The sequence below is a fragment of the Oncorhynchus kisutch genome, linkage group LG18, assembly GCF_002021735.2.
Source record: "Oncorhynchus kisutch isolate 150728-3 linkage group LG18, Okis_V2, whole genome shotgun sequence".
Classification (NCBI taxonomy): Eukaryota; Metazoa; Chordata; class Actinopteri; order Salmoniformes; family Salmonidae; genus Oncorhynchus; species Oncorhynchus kisutch.
The window spans coordinates 79128288-79144022 of record NC_034191.2 but is presented as its reverse complement, the minus strand read 5'-3'; the positions used below and the strand labels follow the sequence as shown (position 1 = coordinate 79144022).

At 51.2% G+C, this 15735-nt stretch overlaps 1 protein-coding gene across 1 annotated transcript in view; it reads left to right on the top strand.

Annotated features, from left to right (window-relative positions):
• Positions 1–15735, top strand: part of LOC109909304 (late secretory pathway protein AVL9 homolog) — a 48801-nt gene that overhangs the window by 15824 nt on the left and 17242 nt on the right. The window contains 8 exon segments of the mRNA XM_031796879.1: positions 1548–1637; positions 2541–2607; positions 4291–4331; positions 4782–4820; positions 5023–5092; positions 8876–9009; positions 9101–9439; positions 13292–13426. Of these exon segments, the coding sequence (XP_031652739.1) occupies positions 1548–1637; positions 2541–2607; positions 4291–4331; positions 4782–4820; positions 5023–5092; positions 8876–9009; positions 9101–9439; positions 13292–13426 (915 nt within the window).

Sequence of the window (15735 nt, the reverse complement as noted above, 5' to 3'; positions counted from 1 at the left end):
CCCTGGGTCAGTGGACAGCCTCCTCTCTGTCCCTATGACCCCCGGCCCTCTATGACCCCTGGGTCAGTGGACAGCCTCCTCTCTGTCCGTACGCCCCCGGCCCTCTATGACCCCTGGGTCAGTGGACAGCCTCCTCTCTGTCCCTATGACCCCCGGCCCTCTATGACCCCTGGGTCAGTGGACAGCCTCCTCTCTGTCCGTACGCCCCCGGCCCTCTATGACCCCTGGGTCAGTGGACAGCCTCCTCTCTGTCCCTATGACCCCCGGCCCTCTATGACCCCTGGGTCAGTGGACAGCCTCCTCTCTGTCCGTACGCCCCCGGCCCTCTATGACCCCTGGGTCAGTGGACAGCCTCCTCTCTGTCCGTATACCCCCGGCCCCCGATGACCCCTGGGTCAGTGGACAGCCTCCTCTCTGTCCGTATACCCCCGGCCCTCTATGACCCCTGGGTCAGTGGACAGCCTCCTCTCTGTCCGTACGCCCCCGGCCCTCTATGACCCCTGGGTCAGTGGACAGCCTCTTCTCTGTCCGTATGCCCCCGATGACCCCTGGGTCAGTGGACAGCCTCCTCTCTGTCCCTACGCCCCCGGCCCTCTATGACCCCTGGGTCAGTGGACAGCCTCCTCTCTGTCCGTATGCCCCCGATGACCCCTGGGTCACTGGACAGCCTCCTCTCTGTCCGTACGCCCCCGGCCCTCTATGACCCCTGGGTCAGTGGACAGCCTCCTCTCTGTCCCTATGACCCCAGGCCCTCTATGACCCCTGGGTCAGTGGACAGCCTCCTCTCTGTCCCTATGACCCCAGGCCCTCTATGACCCCTGGGTCAGTGGACAGCCTCCTCTCTGTCCCTATGACCCCAGGCCCTCTATGACCCCTGGGTCACTGGACAGCCTCCTCTCTGTCCGTACGCCCCCGGCCCTCTATGACCCCTGGGTCAGTGGACAGCCTCCTCTCTGTCCGTACGCCCCCGGCCCTCTATGACCCCTGGGTCAGTGGACAGCCTCCTCTCTGTCCGTACGCCCCCGGCCCTCTATGACCCCTGGGTCAGTGGACAGCCTCCTCTCTGTCCCTATGACCCCCGGCCCTCTATGACCCCTGGGTCAGTGGACAGCCTCCTCTCTGTCCGTACGCCCCCGGCCCTCTATGACCCCTGGGTCAGTGGACAGCCTCCTCTCTGTCCCTATGACCCCCGGCCCTCTATGACCCCTGGGTCAGTGGACAGCCTCCTCTCTGTCCGTACGCCCCCGGCCCTCTATGACCCCTGGGTCAGTGGACAGCCTCCTCTCTGTCCCTATGACCCCAGGCCCTCTATGACCCCTGGGTCAGTGGACAGCCTCCTCTCTGTCCCTATGACCCCCGGCCCTCTATGACCCCTGGGTCAGTGGACAGCCTCCTCCTGGAATCAAAATTAAATATAGCTCTTTTTTTTTCTTTTTTTCTAATGAGCCAGTGAAGTTGCACATTGGTGAAATCAGCCACTATTCAGTTTGAATTATAGACGACTGGTGACGACCCTTCACTTAGTCAATGATGTCCTTCTTCCCCAGCCTCTGTACGGTCTCCTCCAAGCTAAACTACAGCTCATCACACACGCCTACTTTGAGGAGAAAGACTTCTCACAGATTTCGATATTGAAGGTGAGTGTTTCCAGTCAGCTCTCTTTCACGGTCAGATGTTTAGTCACCAAGTCTTTAATGACTTTATTCCATGATGTGTGATGATGATGATGATGACCTCACGTGTTTGTGGAACATTGAACTCAGAACCTTGTCTTACCCCTTCTCTCTTTCTACCACCTCTTTCTCTCTCTACCCCTCCTCTCTTTCTACCACCTCTTTCTCTCTATCCCTCATCTCTTTCTACCCCTCCTATCTCTACCCCTCCTCTCTTTCTACCACCTCTTTCTCTCTTTACCCCTTCTCTCTTTCTACCACCTCTTTCTCTCTCTACCCCTTCTCTCTTTTCTACCACCTCTTTCTCTCTCTACCCCTTCTCTCTTTCTACCACCTCTTTCTCTCTCTACCCCTCCTCTCTCTACCCCTCATCTCTCTACCCCTCCTCTTTCTCTCTCTACCCTCCTCTTTCTCTCTCTACCCCTCCTCTCTCTACCCCTCCTCTCTCTACCCCTCCTCTCTCTACCCCTCCTCTCTCTACCCCTCCTCTCTCTACCCCTCCTATCTCTACCCCTCCTATCTCTACCCCTCCTATCTCTACCCCTCCTCACTCTACCCCCTCTTTCTCTCTCTACCCCTCTTTCTCTCTACCCCCTCTTTCTCTCTCTACCCCTCCTCTCTCTACCCCTCCTATCTCTACCCCTCTTTCTCTCTCTACCCCCTTCTCTCTCCCCCATCTTTCTCTCTCTTCCCCTCCTCTCTTTCTCCCCCCTCTTTCTCTCTCTACCCCTCCTCTTTCTCTCTCTACCCCTCCTCTTTCTCTCTCTACCCCTCCTCTCTCTACCCTCCTCTTTCTCTCTATACCCCTCCTTTCTCCCCCCTCTTTCTCTCTCTACCCCTCCTCTACCCCTCTCTCTCCGTCTGTAGGAGTTGTATGAACACATGAACAGCTCTCTGAGAGGGACAGCTCTAGAGGGATCCCAAGTGTTCCTGGGTAAAACTGTTCTGCTATTCTCCCTGGCTTCAAATGGCACCCCATTCCCTTCATAGTGCCCTGCTATAGACCCTTCATAGTGCCCTGCTATAGACCCTTCATAGTGCCCTGCTATAGACCCTTCATAGTGCCCTGCTATAGACCCTTCATAGTGCCCTGCTATAGACCCTTCATAGTGCCCTGCTATAGACCCTGCGTTAGGCCCTGCTTTAGGCCCGCTTTAGGCCCTGTTTTAGGCCCTGCTTTAGGCCCTGCTTTAGGCCCTGTTTTAGGCCCTGCTTTAGGCCCTGCGTTAGGCTTTAGGCCCTGCTTTAGGCCCTGCTTTAGGCCCTGCTTTAGGCCCTGCGTTAGGCTTTAGGCCCTGCTTTAGGCCCTGCGTTAGGCTTTAGGCCCTGCGTTAGGCTTTAGGCCCTGCTTTAGGCCCTGCGTTAGGCTTTAGGCCCTGCTTTAGGCCCTGCTTTAGGCCCTGCGTTAGGCTTTAGGCCCTGTTTTAGGCCCTGCTTTAGGCCCTGTTTTAGGCCCTGCTTTAGGCTTTAGGCCCTGCGTTAGGCTTTAGGCCCTGCTTTAGGCCCTGCGTTAGGCTTTAGGCCCTGCTTTAGGCTTTAGGCCCTGCTTTAGGCCCTGCTTTAGGCTTTAGGCCCTGCGTTAGGCTTTAGGCCCTGCTTTAGGCCCTGCGTTAGGCTTTAGGCCCTGCTTTAGGCTTTAGGCCCTGCTTTAGGCCCTGCTTTAGGCTTTAGGCCCTGCTTTAGGCTTTAGGCCCTGCTTTAGGCCCTGCTTTAGGCCCTGCGTTAGGCTTTAGGCCCTGCTTTAGGCCCTGCTTTAGGCCCTGCTTTAGGCCCTGTTTTAGGCCCTGCTTTAGGCTTTAGGCCCTGCTTTAGGCCCTGCTTTAGGCTTTAGGCCCTGCGTTAGGCTTTAGGCCCTGCTTTAGGCCCTGCTTTAGGCTTTAGGCCCTGCTTTAGGCTTTAGGCCCTGCTTTAGGCCCTGTTTTAGGCCCTGCTTTAGGCTTTAGGCCCTGCTTTAGGCCCTGCTTTAGGCTTTAGGCCCTGCGTTAGGCTTTAGGCCCTGCTTTAGGCCCTGCTTTAGGCTTTAGGCCCTGCTTTAGGCCCTGCTTTAGACCCTGCTTTAGGCCATGCTTTAGGCCATGCTTTAGGCCCTGCTTTAGGCTTTAGACCCTGCTTTAGGCTTTAGGCCCTGCTTTAGGCCCTGCTTTAGACCCTGCTTTAGGCTTTAGACCCTGCTTTAGGCTTTAGACCCTGCTTTAGGCTTTAGGCCCTGCGTTAGGCTTTAGACCCTGCTTTAGGCTTCAGGCCCTGCGTTAGGCTATAGGCCCTGGTCATCTGTGGGGTGATCAGGTGTCTATTGTTGTAGCCTCTAACATGTCCTAGATTAGCTGCAGAAATATGTCTGTCACGTGTGACTATTGAGCCACTTGTTATGGTGATAAACCCAGCTTACAGCAACAGGCTGCATCTTTTCAAAGGGGGGGGGTCTTCTCTCATGACGTTGAGCACTCAGCTGGCATCCAAAATGTCTCCCTATTTCCTATGTAGGGCCCATGGAGCTCTGGTCCAAAGTAATACCCTCTAAAAGGGAATGGGGGTGTAATTTGGGACACATTCACACGTGTGACAGAAATGTCCTCCTTGAGGCAAATTTCACATTCTTCACACTCTCTCCCGACAGGTATGTCACCAAGAGATTTAATACTGCACTTCCGACACAAGGTACATTTCATGTGTTTTGAGGCAAGCAGATGACTTGTAAAGGTTTATGTTGAGTCCCAAATGGCACCCTATTCCCTATATAGTGCACTACTTTTGACCAGGCCCCCAAAGAACTGTAGCCCAGAGAACTGTAGCCCGACGAGCGGTAGCCCGACGAGCGGTAGCCCAGAGAACCGTAGCCCAGAGAACCGTAGCCCAGAGAACCGTAGCCCAGAGAACCGTAGCCCAGAGAACCGTAGCCCAGAGAACCGTAGCCCGACGGTAGCCCAGGTCCCTGTGGGATCTGGTCTGAAAGTAGTGCACTATAAACGGAGTAGGGTGCCATTTTGGAAATCCTCCTAGAAACATCTGCCAAAGATTGTAGTTTAATTGTTGTGCTTTAATTAACCTACTTCCTTTAACTCTCCCCTTCTCTCTCTCTCTCCTTCTCAACCTCTCTCTCCCCCCCAGGTTCTGATCCTCTTCAAACTGATTCTGCTGGAGAAGAAGGTGAACACGTGATTTAGCACCGACAACCCAATGACATGTACCACACACAGTGACCTCACAGCAAGAGAGCACGTCGTCAGTCATCGTATATATATAACCCAAGAGGGACAGAACGAGCATAAGTTCCCTGGAGGTGTTTTATCTCCCCATAGATGACTGTGTGTATGTGCCCCCCCCCCCCCTCCCCCTCCCTCTCTCTCAGGTCCTGTTCTACGTGTCTCCAGTCAACAGGCTAGTAGGAGCTCTGATGACCGTACTGTCTCTGTTCCCAGGTGAGAAGAGTCCACCAGTCACTTGTGTGCCTCAAATGGATTTATTATTCCTATTCCCCAAATACAGTAGTTTTATTTATTTTAATTGTATTTTACCTTTATTTAACCTTTATTTAACCTTTATTTAACCTTTATTTAACCAGGCAAGTCAGTTAAGAACAAATTCTTATTTACAATGACGGCCTACCGGGGAACAGTGGGTTAACTTCCTTGTTCAGGGACAGAACAACATGTTTACCTTGTCAGCTCGGGGATTCGATCTAGAAACCTTTCAGTTACTGGTCCAACACTCTAACCACTAGGCTACCTGCCGCCTCTACGCTCTAACCACTAGGCTACCTGCCGCCTCTACGCTCTAACCACTAGGCTACCTGCCGCCTCTACGCTCTAACCACTAGGCTACCTGCCGCCTCTACGCTCTAACCACTAGGCTACCTGCCGCCTCTACGCTCTAACCACTAGGCTACCTGCCGCCTCTACGCTCTAACCACTAGGCTACCTGCCGCCTCTACACACTAACCACTAGGCTACCTGCCGCCTCTACGCTCTAACCACTAGGTTACCCTGCCACCTCTACACTCTAACCACTAGGCTACCCTGCCACCTCTACACTCTAACCACTAGGCTACCTGCCTCCTCTACACTCTAACCACTAGGCTACCCTGCCTCCTCTACACTCTAACCACTAGGCTACCCTGCCACCTCTACACTCTAACCACTAGACTACCTGCCACCTCTACACTCTAACCACTAGACTACCTGCCACCGGTACACTCTAACCACTAGGCAACCTGCCGCCTCTACACTCTAACCACTAGGCTACCTGCCACCTCTACACTCTAACCACTAGTGTACCTACCCCCTCTACACTCTAACCACTAGACTACCTGCCACCTCTACACTCTAACCACTAGACTACCTGCCACCTCTACGCTCTAACCACTAGGTTACCCTGCCACCTCTACACTCTAACCACTAGGCTACCCTGCCACCTCTACACTCTAACCACTAGGCTACCTGCCTCCTCTACACTCTAACCACTAGGCTACCTGCCGCCCCTCCACTCTAACCACTAGGCTACCTGCCGCCCCTCCACTCTAACCACTAGACTACCTGCCGCCCCTCCACTCTAACCACTAGGCAACCTGCCACCTCTACACTCTAACCACTAGGCTACCTGCCACCTCTACACTCTAACCACTAGGCTACCTGCCACCTCTACACTCTAACCACTAGGCTACCCTGCCACCTCTACACTCTAACCACTAGGCTACCTGCCTCCTCTACACTCTAACCACTAGGCTACCCTGCCACCTCCACACTCTAACCACTAGTGTACCTACCCCCTCTACACTCTAACCACTAGACTACCTGCCACCTCTACACTCTAACCACTAGGCTACCTGCCTCCTCTACACTCTAACCACTAGGTTACCCTGCCACCTCTATACTCTAACCACTAGTGTACCTACCCCCTCTACACTCTAACCACTAGACTACCTATCACCTCTACACTCTAACCACTAGACTACCTGCCACCTCTACACTCTAACCACTAGGTTACCCTGCCACCTCTACACTCTAACCACTAGGTTACCCTGCCACCTCTACACTCTAACCACTAGGTTACCCTGCCACCTCTACACTCTAACCACTAGGTTACCCTGCCACCTCTACACTCTAACCACTAGGTTACCCTGCCACCTCTACACTCTAACCACTAGGTTACCCTGCCACCTCTACACTCTAACCACTAGGTTACCCTGCCACCTCTACACTCTAACCACTAGACTACCTGCCACCTCTACACTCTAACCACTAGGTTACCCTGCCACCTCTACACTCTAACCACTAGGTTACCCTGCCACCTCTACACTCTAACCACTAGGCTACCTGCCACCTCTACACTCTAACCACTAGGCTACCTGCCACCTCTACACTCTAACCACTAGGCTACCCTGCCACCTCTACACTCTAACCACTAGGCTACCTGCCTCCTCTACACTCTAACCACTAGGCTACCCTGCCACCTCCACACTCTAACCACTAGTGTACCTACCCCCTCTACACTCTAACCACTAGACTACCTGCCACCTCTACACTCTAACCACTAGACTACCTGCCATCTCTACACTCTAACCACTAGGTTACCCTGCCACCTCTAACACTCTAACCACTAGGTTACCCTGCCACCTCTACACTCTAACCACTAGGCTACCTGCCTCCTCTACACTCTAACCACTAGGTTACCCTGCCACCTCTACACTCTAACCACTAGACTACCTGCCACCTCTACACTCTAACCACTAGGCTACCCTGCCACCTCTACACTCTAACCACTAGGCTACCCTGCCACCTCTACACTCTAACCACTAGGCTACCCTGCCACCTCTACACTCTAACCACTAGGCTACCTGCCTCCTCTACACTCTAACCACTAGGCTACCTGCCTCCTCTACACTCTAACCACTAGACTACCTGCCACCGCTACACTCTAACCACTAGGCAACCTGCCACCTCGACACTCTAACCACTAGGCTACCTGCCTCCTCTACACTCTAACCACTAGGCTACCCTAACACCTCTACACTCTAACCACTAGGCTACCCTGCCGCCCCTACACTCTAACCATTAGGCTACCTGCCGCCCCTACACTCTAACCACTAACACTCCTGCCACCGTGCATTACTTTTGACCAGAACCCTATATTGTATTAGGGTGAATATGGGTGATATAGTGAATATTGTATTAGGGTGAATATGGGTGATATAGTTAATATTGTATTAGGGTGAATATGGGTGATATAGTGAATATTGTATTAGGGTGAATATGGGTGATATAGTGAATATTGTATTAGGGTGAATATGGGTGATACAGTGAATATTGTATTAAGGTGATATAGTGAATATTGTATTAGGGTGAAATGGGTGATATAGTGAATATTGTATTAGGGTGAATATGGGTGATACATTGAATATGGGTGCATATGGGTGATACCGTGAGTATGGGTGATATTGCGAGTATGGGTGATATCACGAGGATGGGTAATTTATAGTGAGTATGGGTGATTTATAGTGAGTATGGGTGATTTATAGTGAGTATGGGTGATTTATAGTGAGTATGGGTGATTTATAATGAGTATGGGTGATATGGTGAGTGGGTGATTAGTGAGTATGGGTGATTAGTGGGTATGGGTGATTAGTGGGTATGGGTGATTAGTGAGTATGGGTGATTAGTGAGTATGGGTGATTAGTGAGTATGGGTGATTTATAGTGAGTATGGGTGATTTATAGTGAGTATGGGTGATTTTATAGTGCGTATGGGTGATTAGTGGGTATGGGTGATTAGTGGGTATGGGTGATTAGTGAGTATGGGTGATTAGTGAGTATGGGTGATTAGTGAGTATGGGTGATTAGTGAGTATGGGTGATTTTATAGTGAGTATGGGTGATTTTATAGTGCGTATGGGTGATTAGTGAGTATGGGTGATTAGTGAGTATGGGTGATTAGTGAGTATGGGTGATATTGTGAGTATGGGTGATTATAATGAGTATGGGTGATATTTGGTACACATGTTGTTGGATTCTTCTTCCCCCATACTGAAGGTCAAAGGTGATGTTGAGTCCTATAGGTCAGGACGTGCTTCTACACCTGCATTGCTTGCTGTTTGGGGTTTTAGGCTGGGTTTCTGTACAGCACTTTGAGATATCAGCTGATGTACGAAGGGCTTTATAAATAAATTTGATTTGATTTGATATCATGTATGCTGTGTTTCTTCCTCTAGGTATGATCGAGCACGGCCTGGCTGACTCCTCCCACTACCGGCCCAAGAGCAGCGTCTCCGAGGAGATCACACTAGGACACTGTGTGTCTGGGGCAGAGGACTTGGTCTCTGTTTCCGTCACTGACATCACCAACGCTACCGTGGAGCTAATGGGGGAGGAGGGCTTCGGAGAGGACCACACCACCTCCATCGTGAAGGCTTCACAGAGGACATCGCCTTCCCCAGAGACCTCCACCCCAGCTAGGGAGAACACCCAGCTGAAGCCCCCCCTCTCGGACTTCCCCAGAGACCTCCACTAGGGAGAACACCCAGCTGATGCCCCCCTCTCGGACTTCCCCAGACTCCTCGGAGAGCGACTGGGAGACACTGGATCCCAGTGTTTTGGAGGAAGGGACTAGAGACTCTGAGACGGGGGGTTCAGGGGGTCTGGAGACAGGTATCCCCATCACGGTGCAGCCCCGGGGCCTGTCGGCAGGGCCAGGAGGCCAGGGAGACGTCTCTCAGGGCTTGGTGTCTGGACTGGAAGAGGACCAATATGGCCTGCCACTCGCCATCTTCACCAAGGTGCCCAACTCAACACAGATCCTTTCAGCGTACACTTAGAAAGATCTTTATCTGCGTCTGTAGATCTCTCTCACCGTCGACCAATCAACTAGCAGTGTTTCTAATCCACAGAGACCTTGACCTGCTTTTTAAATTATTCACCTACATGTTGCCATGGCAACAGCCAACTGATCTAGCATTCCTCTTTAGTTACAGGGTGGGGGGTGGATCGTTCCTCTTTAGTTACAGGGTGGGGGGTGGATCGTTCCTCTTTAGTTACAGGGTGGGGGGTGGATCGTTCCTCTTTAGTTACAGGGTGGGGGGTGGATCGTTCCTCTTTAGTTACAGGGTGGGGGGGTGGATCGTTCCTCTTTAGTTACAGGGTGGGGGGTTGATCGTTCCTCTTTAGTTACAGGGTGGATCGTTCCTCTTTAGTTACAGGGTGGGGGTTGATCGTACCTCTTTAGTTACAGGGTGGGGGGGTGGATCGTTCCTCTTTAGTTACGGGGTGGATCGTTCCTCTTTAGTTACAGGGTGCAGGGTGGGGGGTGGATCGTTCCTCTTTAGTTACGGGGTGGTGGTTGATCGTTCCTCTTTAGTTACAGGGTGGGGGGTGGATCGTTCCTCTTTAGTTACAGGGTGGGGGGTGGATCGTTCCTCTTTAGTTACAGGGTGGGGGGTGGATCGTTCCTCTTTAGTTACAGGGTGGATCGTCCCTCTTTAGTTACAGGGTGGGGGGGTTGATCGTTCCTCTTTAGTTACAGGGTGGGGGGTTGATCGTTCCTCTTTAGTTACAGGGTGGGGGGGTGGATCGCTCCTCTTTAGTTACAGGGTGGGGGGGTTGATCGTTCCTCTTTAGTTACAGGGTGGGGGGGTGGATCGTTCCTCTTTAGTTACAGGGTGGGGGGTGGATCGTTCCTCTTTAGTTACAGGGTGGGGGGTGGATCGTTCCTCTTTAGTTACAGGGTGGGGGGTGGATCGTTCCTCTTTAGTTACAGGGTGGGGGGTGGATCGTTCCTCTTTAGTTACAGGGTGGGGGGTGTATCGTTCCTCTTTAGTTACAGGGTGGATCGTCCCTCTTTAGTTACAGGGTGGGGGGTGGATCGTTCCTCTTTAGTTACAGGGTGGGGGGTGGATCGTTCCTCTTTAGTTACAGGGTGGGGGGTGGATCGATCCTCTTTAGTTACAGGGTGGGGGGTGGATCGTTCCTCTTTAGTTACAGGGTGGATCGTGCCTCTTTAGTTACAGGGTGGATCGTTCCTCTTTAGTTACCGGGTGGATCGTTCCTCTTTAGTTACAGGGTGGATCGTTCCTCTTTAGTTACAGGGTGGGGGGTGGATCGTTCCTCTTTAGTTACAGGGTGGGGGGTGGATCGTTCCTCTTTAGTTACATGGTGGGGGGTGGATCGTTCCTCTTTAGTTACAGGGTGGGGGGTGGATCGTTCCTCTTTAGTTACAGGGTGGATCGTTCCTCTTTAGTTACAGGGTGGATCGTTCCTCTTTAGTTACAGGGTGGGGGGTGGATCGTTCCTCTTTAGTTACAGGGTGGGGCGGTGGATCGTTCCTCTTTAGTTACAGGGTGGGGGGGTTGATCGTTCCTCTTTAGTTACAGGGTGGATCGTTCCTCTTTAGTTACAGGGTGGATCGTTCCTCTTTAGTTACAGGGTGGATCGTTCCTCTTTAGTTACAGGGTGGATCGTTCCTCTTTAGTTACAGGGTGGATCGTTCCTCTTTAGTTACAGGGTGGATCGTTCCTCTTTAGTTACAGGGTGGATCGTTCCTCTTTAGTTACAGGGTGGGGGGTGGATCGTTCCTCTTTAGTTACAGGGTGGGGGGTGGATCGTTCCTCTTTAGTTACAGGGTGGGGGGTGGATCGTTCCTCTTTAGTTACAGGGTGGGGGGTGGATCGTTCCTCTTTAGTTACAGGGTGGGGGGTGGATCGCTCCTCTTTAGTTACAGGGTGGGGGGTGGATCGCTCCTCTTTAGTTACAGGGTGGGGGGTGGATCGTTCCTCTTTAGTTACAGGGTGGGGGGTGGATCGTTCCTCTTTAGTTACAGGGTGGGGGGTGGATCGTTCCTCTTTAGTTACAGGGTGGGGGGTGGATCGTTCCTCTTTAGTTACAGGGTGGGGGGTGGATCGTTCCTCTTTAGTTACAGGGTGGGGGGTGGATCGTTCCTCTTTAGTTACAGGGTGGGGGGTGGATCGTTCCTCTTTAGTTACAGGGTGGGGGGTGGATCGTTCCTCTTTAGTTACAGGGTGGGGGGTGGATCGTTCCTCTTTAGTTACAGGGTGGATCGTGCCTCTTTAGTTACAGGGTGGATCGTTCCTCTTTAGTTACAGGGTGGATCGTTCCTCTTTAGTTACAGGGTGGATCGTTCCTCTTTAGTTACAGGGTGGATCGTTCCTCTTTAGTTACAGGGTGGATCGTTCCTCTTTAGTTACAGGGTGGGGGGGTGGATCGTTCCTCTTTAGTTACAGGGTGGATCGTTCCTCTTTAGTTACAGGGTGGGGGGTGGATCGTTCCTCTTTAGTTACAGGGTGGGGGGTGGATCGTTCCTCTTTAGTTACAGGGTGGGGGGTGGATCGTACCTCTTTAGTTACAGGGTGGGGGGTGGATCGTTCCTCTTTAGTTACAGGGTGGGGGGTGGATCGTTCCTCTTTAGTTACAGGGTGGGGGGTGGATCGTTCCTCTTTAGTTACAGGGTGGGGGGTGGATCGTTCTTCTTTAGTTACAGGGTGGGGGGTGGATCGTTCCTCTTTAGTTACAGGGTGGGGGGGTTGATCGTTCCTCTTTAGTTACAGGGTGGGGGGTGGATCGGTCCTCTTTAGTTACAGGGTGGATCGTTCCTCTTTAGTTACAGGGTGGGGGGTGGATCGTTCCTCTTTAGTTACAGGGTGGATCGTTCCTCTTTAGTTACAGGGTGGGGGGTGGATCGTTCCTCTTTAGTTACAGGGTGGGGGGGTTGATCGTTCCTCTTTAGTTACAGGGTTGGGGGTGGATCGTTCCTCTTTAGTTACAGGGTGGATCGTTCCTCTTTAGTTACAGGGTGGGGGGTGGATCGTTCCTCTTTAGTTACAGTTACTGATATCTAGATGTATTCTCTGATATCTAGATGTATTCTCTGATATCTAGATGTATTCTCTGATATCTAGATGTATAGTAAACCCCCTCATAAATGTCAGTTGGTCAGGTATTTGCGTTTTCAAAGCGCCCACACATGGGTGTGGTGACTAGCGGGTGAGAAGAGCTAGGAGTTTTTCCAGTACTACAAGGACACACACACACACACACACACACACACACACACGCAAGCTCTGCTTTTCCAGTACTACAAGGACACACACACACATATGCAAGCTCTGCTTTTCCAGTACTACAAGGACACACACACACACACACACGCACACACACACATGCGAGCTCTGCTTTTCCAGAACTACAAGGACACACACACACACACACATGCACACACACACACACACACATGCGAGCTCTGCTTTTCCAGTACTACAAGGACACACACACACACACACATATGCCGAGCTCTGCTTTTCCAGTACTACAAGGACACACACACACACATGCCGAGCTCTGCTTTTCCAGTACTACAAGGACACACACACACACACACACACACATGCAAGCTCTGCTTTTCCAGTCCTCCCTGCAGGGGAAAGTCAGTTTAATCACCAGAGGGTTGCATAACACCATGGCAAACATTGACCCAATACAAACAACATATAATGATGTTACTGTAACCTCACTGTTGAGTGTGTCCTCTCTCTGACTAGATCCAACTCTACACACACACACACACACACACACACACACATACATTAGTGACCTTTAACCTGTATGTGTGTCATTGCCAGGGTTACCTGTGCCTGCCCTACATGGCCTTGCAGCAGCACCACCTGCTGTCAGATGTCACGGTGCGCGGCTTTGTTGCCGGGGCAACCAACATCCTCTTCCGTCAGCAGAGGCACCTGAGTGACGCAGTCGTTGACGTGAGTCTTGCTCTCTCCATCTCTCTCTCTCTTCTCTCTCCATCTCTTCTCTCTCTCTTATCTCTCTCCTTTTCTTTTCGCTCTCCTCTCCATCTCTTCTCGCTCTCCTTCTCTCCATCTCTCCTCTCTCCTTGTCTTATCTCTCTCTCTCTTCTCTCCTTATTTCTCTCTCACTCATCTCTCCTTATTTCTCTCCATCTCTCCTTATTTCTCTCCATCTCTCCTCTCTCCTTATTTCTCTCTCTCTCCTTCTCTTCATCTCTCCTTATTTCTCTCTCACTCATCTCTCCTTATTTCTCTCTCCTCTCTCTCATCTCTCCATCTCTTCTCTCTCCTTCTCTCCATCTCTCTCTCCTCTCTCCATCTCTCATCCTCTTCATCTCTACCTCTCTCCTTTCTCTTCTCTCTCTCCTTCTCTCCATCTCCTCTCTCTCTCTCCTCTCTCCTCTCTCCATCTCTCCATCTCTCTCCTCTCTCCATCTCCTCTCTCTCCTTTCTCTTCTCTCTCTCCTTCTCTCCCTCTCCTTCTCTCCATCTCTCTCTCTCTCTCTCCTCTCTCCATCTCTCTCCTCTCTCCATCTCCTCTCTCCATCTCTCCTCTCTCCTCTCTCTCTCTTTCCATCTCTTCTCTCTCTCCTTCTCTCCCTCTCCTTCTCTCCATCTCTCTCTCTCTCCATCTCTCTCTCTCCATCTCTCTCCTCTCTCCATCTCCTCTCTCTCTCTCTCCTCTCTCCATCTCTCTCCTCTCTCCATCTCCTCTCTCTCTCTCTCCTCTCTCCATCTCTCTCTCTTTCCATCTCTTCTCTCTCTCCTTCTCTCTATCCTTCTCTCCATCTCTCTCTCTCCTCTCTCCATCTCTCTCCTCTCTCCATCTCCTCTCTCTCTCTCTCCTCTCTCCATCTCTCTCCTCTCTCCATCTCCTCTCTCTCTCTCCTCTCTCCATCTCTCTCTCCCTGAAGCTGTTAGGGTGTTATTTTTGATGATTTTGGTTTTTAAAAAGGGCGGCGTTACCAGCTGGATCCTTTATGTATATATTCAAACAATCTATCACTCTCCTCATCTCTCCATCTTTCCTCTCCTCATCTCTCCATCTATCACTCTCCTCATCTCTCCATCTATCCCTCTCCTCATCTCTCCATCTATCACTCTCCTCATCTCTCCATCTATCACTCTCCTCATCTCTCCATCTATCACTCTCCTCATCTCTCCATCTATCACTCTCCTCATCTCTCCATCTATCACTCTCCTCATCTCTCCATCTATCACTCTCCTCATCTCTCCATCTATCACTCTCCTCATCTCTCCATCTATCACTCTCCTCATCTCTCCATCTATCACTCTCCTCATCTCTCCATCTATCACTCTCCTCATCTCTCCATCTATCACTCTCCTCATCTCTCCATCTATCACTCTCCTCATCTCTCCATCTATCACTCTCCTCATCTCTCCATCTATCACTCTCCTCATCTCTCCATCTATCACTCTCCTCATCTCTCCATCTATCACTCTCCTCATCTCTCCATCTATCACTCTCCTCATCTCTCCATCTATCACTCTCCTCATCTCTCCATCTATCACTCTCCTCATCTCTCCATCTATCACTCTCCTCATCTCTCCATCTATCACTCTCCTCATCTCTCCATCTATCACTCTCCTCATCTCTCCATCTATCACTCTCCTCATCTCTCCATCTATCACTCTCCTCATCTCTCCATCTATCACTCTCCTCATCTCTCCATCTATCACTCTCCTCATCTCTCCATCTCTTCATCTTTCCTCTCTCTCATCTCTTCATCTTTCCTCTCTCTCATCTCTCCATCTTTCCTCTCTCTCATCTCTCCATCTTTCCTCTCTCTCATCTCTCCATCTTTCCTCTCTCTCCTCTCTCTCATCTCTCCTCTCTCTCCTCTCTCTCATCTCTCCTCTCTCTCATCTCTCCATCTCTCCTCTCTCCATCTATCACTCTCCTCATCTCTCCATCTATCACTCTCCTCATCTCTCCATCTATCACTCTCCTCATCTCTCCATCTATCACTCTCCTCATCTCTCCATCTATCACTCTCCTCATCTCTCCATCTATCACTCTCCTCATCTCTCCATCTCTTCTCTCTCTCTCATCTCTTCATCTCTCTCATCTCTCCATCTTTCCTCTCTCTCTTCTCCTTCTCTTCTCTCTCATCTCTCCATCTCTCCTTCTCTTCTCTCTCTCCATCTTTCCTTCTCTCTCTCATCTCTCCATCTTTCCTTCTCTTCTCTCTCTCCATCTTTCCTTCTCTCTCATCTCTCCATCTCTCCATCTTTCCTTCTCT